A 16,600-nucleotide genomic window follows, 5' to 3' on the forward strand; every position below is an offset into this window, starting at 1 on the left:
TAGTTTGAGAAATGAATGCAATAAAATTCGCATTTACTTTGTCTTAATTTTTCAAAACAGGATTAAATAGGTGTTCAGAATTCAACCCGATTTTTATAGTTTTATAGTTTTATATTATAATTATGAAAACTCGGTAAACTGTTCACTACACTTCTTTTTCCCCATAAAAATATACAAAAGCTCAATCGCATTAATTGATATTGTTAATTAACAATATCAATTAAAAGTGGGGAACAATATCAATTAAAAAAAAATATGAATATTTAATTTTGTATATTTACGAAGATTTGAGATTAAAGTTCTATAGATTCAATGAAGTCAAATCCTGGGCAGGTGACTCACACCAAGTGCGCCGAGCCAATTTAATTTTAGAGTACATCTTACAAGAAGAAAATGAACGCTCTTTCACAGCATGGCAGTAAACAACGCGCAGTTAAATTGCGAGAATTGTTATGTTTGATTCATCCCACCAATGTTAATACTTGTTTCTGAACTATTACATGTGACTGTAAAATCAAGAAAAATGAGATATCTGACATAATTTTAATGTATTGTATTTCCTTGCATCTCTCATTTATTATCTTTTTACACTCTTATAAACAACTGCTTACTTTTTAAGCAATAAAAGTTAATTATATAATACTGATATTATGTCAAGATAATATTATTTTTTAAAAAAATCGAATGTTTTTGAAATATGCTTAGCTTATTGATTATTACCAATGAGTTAACTCATTCACCAAGTAAATTCGTGTTGTTCTGGAGATAAATTAAATAACTCTGTTTAATTTTATCGCTAATGTACGTGACATTCAGTATGCTCTCTAACTGAGATAAAAATTTGAATCCGGATAAAAGGAAAAAGCCGGAATTCCTTACCTTCCACCAACAAAGCTTGGGCTGCACTTGCATTAGTGAATTCATTGCTCGCTTGACAAGTATATGTGCCATTATCTTCGCGTTCCAAATTTTCTATGTGGAGAGACGCCAATATCGTAACTGGATCAATATCGCCGGTAGCCATTTGTAACCGGCCCGAATGTGAAGTATTGAGTATTTCATCGTTCTTCAGCCATTCAACGGCTGGTAAAGGGTGAGCAGTGACTAGACATGTTAAGTTAGCTTTTCCATCAATTTTCTGATTAGTGACATTGTGCTCCACTTCAATGGTGACGGGAACTAAAAGAAAAAAAAAACACTCTTAAAAATACATTTCAAAGCATGGTACTCAATATTATTTAAATTTCATTTATAAAATAAAATGATAAAATATATTAGCGCATGATAATTAAAAACTGAAATAATTTTATTTTAATATTTGCATTTATATACAATTTCTGTTAAAGAGGAGAGTATCCTATGTTTTTACTTTAACGTTAGGTTTACGAAAGAGGTTATTTTGACCCCTCTGAGAAAACTTTTCGTTAATTTTCTTCGAGAAAATTATTTCAGTATTTTATGAGAATATTTTAATTAATTTTTACTTAAATTTACAAGACATATAATCGCAAATATTATCTTTTTCTTTTTTTAGTTTCGGAGGAATGTATATAGTATACCTACTTTTACCGAAGGGGTCATTTTGACCATTCGAATAAATATTGTTGAGAATACATACGTATAATACATGTTGTTGATAATAGGGACTCACAAAGATATAGTTATAAGTATACAAATAAGTAAGTGTTAGTAAAATGTGTGTATATAAAAAGCAAAAAGGCGAAGTGGAAAGTCAGTCAGATAGAAGCTATTATAGGTTGTTTGTAAGAAGACGTGTGAGTCAATGCTTTGATGAAAATGATGGTAAGAAAATGATGAAATCTTTGATGAAATGAAAATGATGGTAAAAAAATAGAGGGTCTTGAAGACCGAGATTAGAAAATAAACTCAGAGTTACTGCCTTTTCATCACACCGTACCTCAGCAAATTATATTGAAAATATAAAAGTTTTTTCTACTTTAACTTCATAATAGATAGGACAGTTAATATTTTTTTCTAATTAAATACCGAAAGAGATCATTTTGACCCCTTTGGTAGAAATAGTAGGAATCTTCCAACTCATGGTAAAGTAGTGTTAATAATCTGTTTAACTAAAAAACTTCGAAAATGATTTTTCTTAGTTCTATCAATAATAGTTGCTTAATCATTCTGACTATTTTAAGGATCTGTGAAGGTAGTATATCACTCAACTTCATAATTCTAATATTTAAAAATGTAATTAAATTTAATTGTATTTGACTTTGCTTTCTTAGTATTTTTTCCCAGCAAAAGAAATATTTATAATAAAGTTTCTAAAAAAGCGGGTTGTATAGAATAACTGGATTTTGAACAAATTAAATGTATCAGAATACAGTAATGCATGAGTCCTTTCAAGCCTCGTTAGACATTTGTAAGACAAGAACGAAATGTTAGTTTTCAGAATTGTGTGATTTCTTAGTTTTGAAATCAACAAGAACTTCGTAGTGAACGTGTCAAACATAAGTCATCTTTTCATCAGTGTCTAGGATAGGAAAATTTTTAAGACATTATATTATCTGAGTGCAGAATAATTTTGATGAAGCACATTTAAAAACATCTTTCAGTTTAATACAAAATAAATACTTAATCTAGTGAGTGCTTCTTAAATTCTGGGTGCTAGTAAATGCATTACAATATTTTGGCTTTTTTTTCATACTGAAATTTATCTATGCATAGAAATAATATTATTTTGTTGTGCAATATAATTCTTTTCAGTTCTTTTATATTAATTTGATACAAAATAAATAATTAAGTAAAGAATAAAGCAAAAATATTTAACGTCAGATATAGCAATATTTTCCTTGTCGCAATTTCACTTAATCTATTAAGCAACACGCACATCTCTGAGACCCTAGTAAATGAATAAACAAAGCAGCATAGTGTATTAAACTAACTATACTGACAATGACTATTTTATCGAATATTCGTATGCAGATACAAACTATCAGTCATGGTATTCTAGACAGATAATTTTCAATAGCTTTAACGATGCTTTAGAAGAATCAGCCTAATTTTCAACAGGAGGTGGCAAGTGGATATGTATAATAAATGCATCATTTATTATCTCTTGGCACTTATCTCAAAACCGAAAGTACCTATTAGAAATTTTAAAGACTATAAAATTATATGACGCTAGGGAAAGCGATAGGGAGTCCTTTATTTCTAAGTTCTGATAAGTACATCCACGGCGGTGCATCGATCGTTATTTGGTGATTTCGTTAATTCATAAGTAGCAGATAGCATTGACAGAATGATCAGTTATTATTATGAAAAGAAAATATTTAATTATCCTGGAATCCTACAGAATAAATATGGAAAGCTTAATTGCCATGCTTCCGAGTACCTGCTAAAAGAAAATAACAAATAAAATCTGAAAACAGATTTACTTGCTATTTGGGGCAATGATCTACTTACTATGTTGCTTTGTTGTTTTAATGTAGAATGTGTTTTAATACTACACAGCATTTTTCGTTTTCCCATAAACTTTGAATTAAATCAAGTAAAAAATTACAAGGAATGCGTAAAAGTAAATTTAAAATTAATTTGAATTAAAATTGCAATTAAAATGTAAATAAATAATTCTGCTATAAACAATTATTAAATTATTCTGAAAAAGAATAAAATTGGGAGAGTTTTATTAATGTATTACATTGCATTCTTTTTATTTCATTTTTTATATTTGAACAAAAGTTGTCAAAGAAATGCGTAAAAAATAATTAAAAAAAATTTTGATTCAAGTTTTGAATTAAAATTAATTAATTGAAATTTTTTAGTTAATAAATGTTTGTCAATTAGAAATCAAAAATAGCTTTAGTAATCCATTATTAAATTATCTAAAATATTTTTTTAAAAATAGCGATGTGATTATGAATCAATATGCAGAGCAGAATTAAAACGGTATCTATGAAAATTTGTTTCATTCTTATTCGCGCAAAATTTTTAAAGAAAGTGAACGTTGATAAGCAAGGATATCGTAGAATTCATTTTTCAATTTAGGATGAACCCTTTTTCAAGTTAAGGAAAGGTCATAATTTTAATTGCAAATATTTCTACTAATTTCACGCATAACTTCTAGAAATTTTTATCTGTGTTTTTATTTTGGCATATGATGCATTTTTAATTGGACATTCTAACCGGTCTTCTTTATTTTTTTAATTATTTTTATGATTCCCTTATTTCTTCGCTAGGAGAGCTATAACGTGTCTCAATGAATTCAGCATAGTCTTTTTACTGTAAGTACACGTTATTTCCCTGCCATACGAGAGGCCGTTTTGAATTTAAAGAGCTTAAAGGGATTTTATCGATCACCCTATATATAGCTTTTTTATATCAATCCTCTTAAAATGTTACATAATTCAAATATTATAGACTACTGTAATTCATTCTACTACTGCAATACCCAAAGTTGTAATATAAATTAAACATGAAGAAATTGTTAGTGTTAACTAAAAGAGTAATTTAATAAAAATAGTTATTTCGCAAATTTTAGTGAAAACTTTTAATAAAAGATGGCAGCATCAACAACAGTTTTAACGATTTTGCCTACAAAATTTAATTAATTTGAAAGAAGTCATCTATGAAAGTTCCGCGAGTCTAATATTTTTCCATGCGCTCAACATTTTTATTTCTATTTTTAAGTACATTTATGGAACTTGATCTGTTTTATGTTTATAAAAATGGAATTTTGTAATCGTTTTTAATGCTCTTTCTGGTGTACTAGAATACTGAAATTTTGTACACCGATATATTCCCGAAGGCAATGTATTATTTTAATATTTGCAGAATTATATCGTCAATCAATAAATTAAATTAAATTTTGATGTCATTGCGTGGAGCAAACTGACAGAGAATTTCAGGAGAAAATGGGATTTTTAATATATGATATTTGTAATAATAAACTACAAGTTAAACATTAAAAAATTAAAAATATATAATCGAATATTATATATATATATATATATATATATATATATATATATATATATATATATATATAATGTTTTTTATTAAATTTATTATATTTATGTCCTATTCCGCAACAATAAGAAATGTATTCTACGCTTGCTGTATTCAGCCGCAAGGGTTATTTATGTATCAAGGTAACACTTCGCATCGAGATTTCATTTCATTTAGCGTGAAAAGAAATTCATTAACTAATTCATTAGCACTTATAAAATTAATTCTTATATTTGTACGAGAGATATATTTTTTAGAAAGAAACATATTTATACAGCTATTTATAAACAAAATGCCTTTCCACAGTCCCATACAAAAAGTTATTGTCAAAGCCTGCCAATTATCTCATAAAGCGATTAAGGAACACCATTGCAGAATTTTGGAGTAAAATGTCCGAAAAACTTTTAATTACTATTAACGCAAGTTATTAAGCATTCATCTTTTTCCATCGGAAGCATCAGATAGCACAGCAACGCCTGAAGATTCAAGGTATAAAAATAGCAATACTGGCGACATAATTTGCGATAAGTCACCTTAGGTGATAAAAATTCACACTTCATAGGATAATTCGTATAAAGGCAGTTAAAAAAGATTTTTATGGAAAAGTGAGTTACTGAAAACAAAGATACGATGCAAAGAATTTTTTTTAAGCAAAAGGGAATGTACCACAGCTTCCTACAGTTATTACCAAACATAATAATGACAAAAAAGTATATTAATTAGTTTAGATGTTTAAAAATGCAATCTAAAAGTTGTATGATTAAATACAATTTGTAAGCCCTGCATTGTATTAGAGAAAGAAACCACAATTCCACTACTGGACATAATTTAATGCAAATGAAATGAGATTTGTATTAAGTAAAAGAATAGTGAAAATTATATATTTGTTACAATTCCAGTATTAGAAAAATAATGGTTTTCGTATTTGTAGACCTACAAGATATTTAAGAATACAGTTTACCGCAGATATATTGCATGGTCAAATTCCGGAAATTAGCAAATTTATCCTTCCGCTGTGTTTTCATAAAATTAATTTTTAACCCATCTTAAACATGAAAAAATTTTAGACAGATTTATTACATCTCAAACCAACCTAACTATGAATTCTATGTTAAGCCTTAAATACCAGATTTTAAAAAAATTAATTATAAAGTTACTTGATTTTTATTTATTAAAAAAATTCTGAAAAAAAACTTTAAAAATTTTTAATTTGTTTTAAGTGTGGCTTACGGATAAGAAAAATTTTATTCCAAATTAGCTGACACGACTTTATTTGAGGAAAAAGAAAATTGTGAGCAGAGATAAATATAGATTTAAATGTCGTACTTCTCAAGTAGCAGGATTTAATTCAACAATCAGAATAAAATATGGCTTTCTCAATAGTACAAACAAAAGAAAAAGAATATGTAGTCGCAAGTGAAAAACCATTTTTTTTCTTTAGCAGTCGTGGTGCCACGTACATGTTGTAAATTTATTTAAAAATAGTATTTTCAATATGTATCCTATTGTCAACAACAGGCATTAGAGCGTCAGTCTGATTCTCATACATTTTTTAGAAGACGTAACTGGATAACTGAAAGGTAATATCAACATTTAAGAATTAACGTTTTTATGAAAGTGCTGAATATAATATAAAAGTAATACAATATAAAAAAAAAATGTTTATTCGATTTACAACAGAAAGTTGTTGAAAATGAAAAATTTGGGACTCTTCTTTTAAAAAAAATTGAAAAACTTTATTAAATAAATATTCATAATTTTCTTTTCGCTCTATACAGACCCAAAGAATCAATAATAACTCAATCTAAGTATATATCTGATAGTTTGGATTCAATCACTAATTTAAATTTAACATTAAATCTATTTTTATATTTTTGAGCAATAGCTTATCTAAAATTCAATGAATGTATCTTTTAAAAAGCATTCTTGTAATTTTAAGTTCATCTCTAACTAATGTCAAGTAATTAGGAAACAACTGTTTAGTCAAAATTTCAAAATTTTCATTCGTAAATGGAAAGCGAAAAAAATAAAATTCATAATGAAGTATTGAATTAATATTGAAGAGAAAGGAAATTAAAAATGGCTATAATGCAATCATGATTCGCTAGTGTAGTATATATCTGATCTAAGTATATATCTGATAGTTATCTAAGTATATATCTGATAGTTTGGATTCAATCACTAATTTAAATTTAACATTAAATCTATTTTTATATTTTTGAGCAATAGCTTATCTAAAATTCAATGAATGTATCTTTTAAAAAGCATTCTTGTAATTTTAAGTTCATCTCTAACTAATGTCAAGTAATTAGGAAACAACTGTTTAGTCAAAATTTTAAAATTTTCATTCGTAAATAGAAAGAATAAAAAATAAATTTCATAACGAAGTATTGAATTAATATTGAAGAAAAAGGAAATTAAAAATGGCTATAACGCAATCATGATTCGCTAGTGTAGTATATATCTGATCTAAGTATATATCTGATAGTTATCTAAGTATATATCTGATAGTTTGGATTCAATCACTAATTTAAATTTAACATTAATTCTATTTTTATATTTTTGAGCAATAGCTTATCTAAAATTCAATGAATATATCTTTTAAAAAGCATTCTTGTAATTTTAAGTTCATCTCTAACTAATGTCAAGTAATTAAGAAACAACTGTTTAATCAAAATTTTAAAATTTTCATTCGTAAATAGAAAGAATAAAAAATAAATTTCATAACGAAGTATTGAATTAATATTGAAGAAAAAGGAAATTAAAAATGGCTATAACGCAATCATGATTCGCTAGTGTAGTATATATCTGATCTAAGTATATATCTGATAGTTATCTAAGTATATATCTGATAGTTTGGATTCAATCACTAATTTAAATTTAACATTAATTCTATTTTTATATTTTTGAGCAATAGCTTATCTAAAATTCAATGAATGTATCTTTTAAAAAGCATTCTTGTAATTTTAAGTTCATCTCTAACTAATGTCAAGTAATTAGGAAACAACTGTTTAGTCAAAATTTTAAAATTTTCATTCGTAAATAGAAAGAATAAAAAATAAATTTCATAACGAAGTATTGAATTAATATTGAAGAAAAAGGAAATTAAAAATGGCTATAACGCAATCATGATTCGCTAGTGTAGTATATATCTGATCTAAGTATATATCTGATAGTTATCTAAGTACATATCTGATAGTTTGGATTCAATCACTAATTTAAATTTAACATTAATTCTATTTTTATATTTTTGAGCAATAGCTTATCTAAAATTCAATGAATATATCTTTTAAAAAGCATTCTTGTAATTTTAAGTTCATCTCTTACTAATGTCAAGTAATTAAGAAACAACTGTTTAATCAAAATTTTAAAATTTTCATTCGTAAATGGAAAGCGAAAAAAATAAAATTCATAATGAAGTATTGAATTAATATTGAAGAGAAAGGAAATTAAAAATGGCTATAATGCAATCATGATTCGCTAATGTAGAATGAATTAACCCCTAATGTGTGATTCACAAGGAATTTTGAATAAAACACAAATAACGAAACTCTTTCTTTTTAAAACAGAATGAAAAAGGGTAATGAAAGAAGGAAGAGGAGCTAGAAAGGTATAAAATGAAAGAAGTGCAAGAAAACTACCTAAAAAAACAAAATTTAATTTCGTGCTTAATTTCTAATTTTAGTTAATTAATAAATAAGAGTTAAGCTAAAATCACAAAATTTTCATTCTTAAAATAAAAAAAAAATAAATGAAAAAAATAAATAAATAAACCATCATTTAATACAAAATAATTAAAAAATAGTTTTTAAAAAGGCAAAAATGGTAACCATTGTAAAATGGATTAACCCTTTAAAAGGCCATTTTATTCTAGTCATATTATGTTAAAATATTTTTAGGCTTGAAATTAGAATAAGAAAAGGAATCCATTCAGCTTATTAGATAAATTTAACACGTCATTTTGTGTGAGATAAAGAACTAAAGCATCTAAGTTTCTGTCTTTCTAAAAAATTTGTCAGAACTTATGCCAATCTACATAATTTCATACAAAGATTGATAAATTTGGTGGGAAGCATACTTCCCACGGCCCTAGAAAGGGTTAACTTCCAATTCGTGATTGTGAGGGATTTTAGATAAATACAAAAATATAATTCATTTTTCCCAATAGTTTCACAATATGAATTACATTTTGAAAGAAACCGAAAAAATAAGAACAAAATTGAACCATATCTGTACTCAATAAGCTATCCTAAAATTCTTATCAAATAAATATGAGAAGAAATTATCTGCAGTGAAACAAATTTATTACACGCGTAAATCATCTGAATCTTTCCTTTCTTTGGACGCTTTGCTACAGGCAAATATTCCTGTCGTCCCATAAACTTTCCAATAACAAGAAATAATAGAAACTCATTTGTCGACCAACAAGCTGAAATACATTCATTTCAAACAATTTGCCACCAAATCTACCCAAAATGTAATTTAGAGCTTCTTTCCAGGATTGAGATCTCTAACTTTTAATCGTTGTGGTACAAGATTTATTCACTTTTCCCTTTATTTGTATTAACTCTGATAGGAATTAATTATTAAATCGGAGGAGCGGTTGTTCAATGTTTCAATTTGCTTTCTTTGAATGCCACCAAGATATATTTCGCCTCAAGTAGTAATTCATTGAATGAGGGAATCGATTCATCTATCTCGAGAAGCTCATTTTCTTAATTCAAATCAGAAAAGGGACGAGGAACCCGGATGAGTTTGAATTAATGAATAAAGACGAATAAAAAGATTTAAATACTAAAAATCAGTTACTTTTCATTTAAAATAACGACTTAGACATACGAGAAATCTGATCTTTTTTTTTAAATCTTTTATTGCTGTATTAAAAAATAATGCGTGTAACTGATAGGCATCTCCCAAAAATTTTTAACAAGATTTCAACTTTCAAAATATATCTTGAGATAAAATTTTCTATCAGTGAATATTTTTCATGTATATTTTAGCTGAAAAATGATATCTTTCACATAACGAGAAAAAAGAAACGCGTAGCTTGTTTATAAGAAATTTCGATAAAAAGTAATTATCTTATTTAATTGCATCTTACTTATATTTCACTTACAATGAAAAATCTAAAATGGAAAATTTGATTATAAAAAGTGAAGTGTCTCTTTTTTTTCAAGCAAATAATTGATTTTCTTTATGGAACTCTATCTGCTACGAACTGGATTTTGTTTTTCACCGTTTATTTTTCTCTGAATACAGTATGAAGAATTCGAATTAATTTTACATCTTTTATATTTTGAGATGAATTTTTTTAATTTATTGTACAATAATGAATTTCCACGCATTTTCGCTTATTTGAAAGTTAAAGTCCTTACATAGCTAGCAGTCATTTTCCCTTTCAAATTGAAATTCACAATTAAGTGAAATTCACATGTAATGCATTTAGCAAATTAACTGTAAGTTCCGACACCATATAGAGTTCCGAAAGATCTGAGGCAGTCTCTGTTTGTAATTCTTTAAAGTTAATTAATAAAAAAAATGGAAAAAAAGGCATTTCAAGTCAAAACATTTGATTAAAATTTAACATTGAATGAACTATCTCTACATATGCAATCGCGTAAAATAATATTTCGACACTTTAACGAAAAACATTGTTGTCGCTTATTTCAGTTATTTTTTGGGGATAATCATAACTTTTTGTAGTATCTTATAAAACGCAATTAAATATAGAATTTCAGGATCTGAATAAATTTAATACTTTTCATTATTAATAATGTGAAAACAAATTCAAAGTATTTGGACAGTGAGAAGTATTTTGGATATAAATCAAAATAAATGGCTTACTTGCCTTAAGTTACGGCAAAACATTGATTAATCAATCTTAACAATGAAAATCGGAAAGTGTTTTGTAAATGCGTCGAAAGAAACCCGGAATAATTTAATTGGAATGAAAAATCTCATTATAGACTACTATAAAAGTGGAAAATCTATTCGAACAACAATCAGTGATATTTTAAAAGCAAGTAAATCAATAATATTTAGTATAATTTCTAAATACAGGAAAATCGTCTTGGTAGAAATAAAAGCACGGCCAAGACGGCGAACAATTTTCAAACCTCTTTAAGCAGAGGTTCTTAAAAATTTCCCATATTAATTCGAGCGTAAGAGCTGTTAAGTTAACGATTGAAGATAGAAAACATTTCTGGAAAATATCTTATGCTCAAACTATTTCTTACAAAATCATGACTTTCATGCTCGAGTTTTAGAAAGAAAAAAATTTTATATTATTAAAGTGAACCAGAATTTTCTAGATGTTATTTAAAAAAAAACCAAAGATTTTTCGGATTCGGTAATTTTTGTCGATGAAAATAAATGTAATGTTTTTGTTCAAATGGAAAGCAAAAGAGAATATGAAGGAAACCTAACACTGAACTTACACCAATAAATTTTCATGTTACAGCGAAACATGGTGGCCGCAGTCAATTTGTTTGGGATTGCATGAGTAGGTTTGAAACAGGAAACCTAAATTAATTGATAGCAAAAGTCAATTAATTCTAGGTCAATATATATGGTTACTTAGACATTTTCAAAAGAAATATAAAACAAAGTATTAAAAAAAAAGGGAATTTTGTCAAGTTTTAAATTCTATGGAGAAAACGATCCGAGGAACATGTCCGATACTTGAAGGTCAAGAGCTTTCCATCAATGTCCTATGGTCATTAAAACAACCAAAGTCCCGATCTTAATTCTATAAAACATTTATTAGAACATGAAAGTAATATAATAGATAAAAATATCCTAAAAGAAAAACTAACTAAAACATAGAGAAATATTGATCCCAATATACGCAAAGATATAGTCAATCCAATATCAAGTAGATTGAAAGAAGTAATAAAAAATAAGGGTCGGTCAGCAAAATACTAAAAAAATACTTTCAAATAGTAGAAGTATTTTTGTCAATTAATTTTTAGGGCTCCGAATACTTTTTCGGACTGAAAATCTACTGTAAAAGTACTCTAGTGCTAATTATACTTTAATTTTTAAGTTTAAGAAAACTATTTCAGAAATTATTCAAATTATTTCATATATTTTCCCATTTTGCAGGATTTAAAGACAAGATTCTTTTTGCACTATACAGTTTTAATATTTTTTAGTTGATGAATAAAACTTTATTCATCTTGGTGTCCGAATACTTTTTGGGGTGACTTTACAAACATTCCGAATCATTGAACTATTTTTCTTCTATTAACCCTTAGGGTACATTTGACGTATCAGAACGTTCCGTATTTGGTTGAATTTATGTTTCCATTTTTTTTCTTTTTTTTTTTTGTAATTCTAATTAGTTTAAGTTATCTCAATATGATGTAGCAGTATATATTCTGAATAATAAGAAATAAATGAATTCTTACGTAAAAGCCACTGCCTTCACATGTTCAAAAAATTAAATAAACTTCAAATACAAAAGTCGTTTGAAATAAATGTGTAGTTAAAGGGTTAATAGGGTAACGTGATTTCTTTTAGTACAAAAAAAAAAAAAAAAAAAAAAGAAAAGAAAAGAAAAAGAAAAGGAATCATAAAATAAAAATACATAAATAAAAGATCCGTGTTTTATAGCGTACACAATGCCTTAATTGACATGTGATTATAGTTTCAATCCACTGAAAAAACATATTTTTTATTCAAATATGCCCTGCTTGAACTATTACCAAACTAAACCTAACTATTCATGCAAGTCTGAGCATTAATAATTCTCTAACATCATATCCTTATAAAAACGGAAAATGAAAGAGGGTTCTATAAGGGTTTTGTATTTTGAAATAGGAGCAACATGCATTGATCGTGTTTGTAGTGTGAAGGTATGGAACTCCAATCGGCTTAATGCTTATTCATTAAAAGACAAATGCTTGAAATCTATCATAGATTAAGGATTTGTTGTTACGTATATTAAAAGCAAGAAATCTTCAAAATATTTAAAAACTGCTTTATAAAAACTAATATTACATTTACAGTATAAATTTATTACAGCCTTTTCGTATAATACTATGTCTCGCTACAAATGATTTTTAAAAAAAAAATATTGCACAAAGCAAAAAAAAAGCAAAAAAAGGAGGGGACTCTATATTCTTTACAAAAATTATGACCGATAGAAAAATATCATTGAAATTCTCGAACTGAGTAGTGAATGCTTCATTCGAGAGACATTCAAAGAGAGTCATTCGACACTTTATCATTCTTTTTCTTTAACTCCTTCAAAATAAAATTATTGATGTGTTCCTGTCAGTTTCTCTTTCAAGGAACTTTCCGATCTGCAGTGAATAGCTTTAAATAAAAATATCACAACCTGTACTCTTTCACACCAGCCATTTTGAGTCGATGAGTCGTTTCTCCTCAATTCTGAGGTTTTCCTTTTTCCTCCAGATACTCAAAGGGATTTCTTTTCAAGAAGTTAATCTCGGAGATTTCAGGATTTAACCGAGTATTTATTTTATACTAGAAAAAATGACAATCAGAACCAAAAATTCTTTTAAGTTTTTTTTTTTTTTTTATACTAGAATGATGAATTTGTACATGATTCTGTACTCTTGTTAAGGCTGTTATCATAAAAATAATATTTTATTTTCTTGATGAATATATTTCTTTCTAAGAAGATAGAATAAATACACGCAAATATAACAACAAATATTTCTATAATCTAATGCTAATAATAAAAGCATTGATGAACTTGAATCTGAAGAAAAAAAAAATCGATTCAACAATCCAAATTTTATTATCAAAAAATGAACTGATTTAATACTACTATTGTTAAGACAAATCCCAGATTGCTAAAGCTGTATGGTGATTTTAATTCATTTTCAATAATAGGAGATAGCGACAGTTCAAAAATTATACATTGTTAAGAAAATTTCCTCACAGTTTCGAAATCTTACATCCCCAACTTAAACTTTCTTACAATTTAAAAATTCTGCATTGTTAACATGAGTGCTAATATACTAGCTATTTCAAAATTCATAAACATGAGTTTGCTACGTAATAAGAGCTTTATCATGATATCTCTGAAAGGTATCAGTATGAAGGTCATCTGTTTTAACCTTCCAATATGATACCCTCTATGATAAGATATATTTAAGTTATATTTCGAAATTACTTCACGAGCACTGGAATTAAGTCTATGTCAGAAGACAAAAGGTACATTTGATTGACCAACACACTGTCGAAATTTTCTAATCTGCCCGGCGTATGTATTTTAATAAATGACAATATTTAGCATAGGAAAACTACAGTTTCATTTAAAAGGGACTTCTGTTGGAAATGAGATATGAATCTGCGATCACTTCATTGGAAAACTGGGATTTAGTTGCTAAGCACAAACATTTAAAAGAAATAATTGAATTCAAAATGCAACATCCATTGTCGAAACTAATATTATAATTTAAATGAACTATTTTATTTATATCATCATTATCAATGAAATATTTCTAAGTAAATTATTTAAAATTCTAATAAAGAAATACTCAACAAATTGTAACTTTTCTAACATTTAATTGAACCATTCACTTATCCAATTTTAAATATTTATAATCATCAAATAATTTCTAAAACACACATTAAATCGTTGATTTGTAACTGTACTGGGCAGTTTTGAAGTTACATAAGGGATGTTGGGGATGGATGTCATTGAAAAATTTTAAACGCAATTAGATAATGAAGAATGACACATAATTCTCTAAACATTTTTACTAATGTGAAGACGTTTAGCTCTGAATATTTAAAGTGAACCGTATTAATATAAGAGATAGATTTGCGATGAAACTGAAAGAAAAGTCATACGTGTAGAAACAGCTATCTGACCAGAGCGGCTTTAAGGCGTAACTATAATACAGCATTTTATCCAGGATCAATATGAAATGTCGGCTTGTCTAGAATAATGAATAATAATTTCATACAAACGTTTGGACAAATTAAATAAAACTCATTATTTCAATACCTGAAGATTGGCTATTCAAATTTAAAAGTTTGAAACATAAAACCTAAAACAGCAAGATGAAGTATTCAACATCAAACATCTAATTTAAATAAATTTGACAAATAAACGAGGCAAGAAAAGCTCATTTCGATAACTGAATGGCATATTACAGCTTCATACTTCACTGCAGTAAACTGAAATTACGAAAATAAACCGCTATAGAAACTTTTCATGAAAGTTGCATCAAAGAATGACGTCTATCCTTTGACGACGATGAAATAGCCAATCAATAAATATCCCAGACAGTCAGCACTTATCAGAGAAGGGGAAATTTTGCATGATCTGGTCTCAAAGGAAACCAGATCTGTTTGCTATCTGTCAATAGTAATCTGGACAGCAATCAGATACTGAATATCAAATTTACTCTTGAAGATCTTCGCGTTACATGCTTTATAACTAATGAGAGCTTTCAAATGAGCAATTGAACACGGACACGAGCATTATTATACAGCCGAGAAAGCGACAGTTTCTCTCCTGATGGATGCACTCCAGTCTTGATAAGCATCAGGAGTTGCGACAGCTAAAGAGAAGTTATCGGTTTTTACGAATTTTTAAGAGATGCATAACATCCAATTAGTTTGGCTTCGAGTCTTCTCGCTCAATTTTTTCAATTTTTCGTCAAGTCGAAAGCAGTTAGCAATTAAGATACCCATTTCTTTTGCAGAAGCAAGACTTTTTATAATTGATATTTAATGTTCTTAATCTGATATTTTTATTTCGTCGCTTACTTGATGAAACCCCATGCGTTAAATAGTCATCGTAGAGAAAAATTACTCAATTGAGAAGAGAAGAGAATTTTTCGCGCTAAAATTAAAAAAGTAAAATCTGGCTCTTACCGCTTTTTTTCTAGAGAAATTCTTTGCAGCCTTCCTTATCAAATTTAAGAAATGAGAACGATAATTATGCAATTTTAAGTTGCATTAATAAGGGGTATAAATTAATTAATTAAAGCTGTGCTAATAAAAATGCTTAAGATATATTCTGTTAAATTTTGTTAATCATAAGTTTAATTCATTAATTAAAGGATAACTAAAATATTTATGATTAATTATGCAGTCATAAATCATAGTTGATATACAATTAATTTTTGAAAATTAAAGTGACTAGAGGACACTTCACTTTTAAGTAACGGAAATGTCAATAATTATCAGTTGACAGGATTGGTATCTGAGCTGATATTTAACTCTCTAGCCTTACACATTAATATGTATAGTTGATAACTTGTAAAATTATTATGCACTATCCAGCACGCGATGAATATTCAGAGGATCCAGACTCGAATCTTCAACCTTCTAAACCGTGACCTACGAATTTACTTAATCTACTAATTAGAGGGCGCATCCTATTTGGACATTAAATGTTTTTCAATGCACGGAAGAGCATAAAGGGTACTTGAGTTATTGAAGAGTTGCCAAGTAATTTTTTAGTCTTAATAGTTTCACTTAGCTGCATATTTGAATACTAAAAATTCAGTAATGCAATGCATTTATTAGACATGTCATTGTAAGGGAAGGACTTAAATTATTATACAATTAGGAAGAAACTTGAGCTTTCATATAAAATGCTGAAATTTAATTGTATAACAGGTTATGTATAAATAAG

The 16,600-nt window shown here is 27.4% G+C and overlaps 1 protein-coding gene across 4 annotated transcripts in view; it reads right to left on the bottom strand.

Moving 5' to 3' along the window:
* LOC129961037 (tyrosine-protein phosphatase 69D-like) overlaps nt 1-16,600 on the bottom strand; it is a 409,760-nt gene that overhangs the window by 77,924 nt on the left and 315,236 nt on the right. For all 4 annotated transcript variants that reach the window (XM_056074833.1, XM_056074832.1, XM_056074830.1 and 1 more), the window contains exon 3: nt 880-1,179. In XM_056074833.1, the coding sequence (XP_055930808.1) occupies nt 880-1,179 (300 nt within the window). The remainder of the gene's footprint in view (nt 1-879; nt 1,180-16,600) is intronic.

This window comes from Argiope bruennichi, chromosome X2, assembly GCF_947563725.1.
Source record: "Argiope bruennichi chromosome X2, qqArgBrue1.1, whole genome shotgun sequence".
In the NCBI taxonomy this organism is placed as follows: domain Eukaryota; kingdom Metazoa; phylum Arthropoda; class Arachnida; order Araneae; family Araneidae; genus Argiope; species Argiope bruennichi.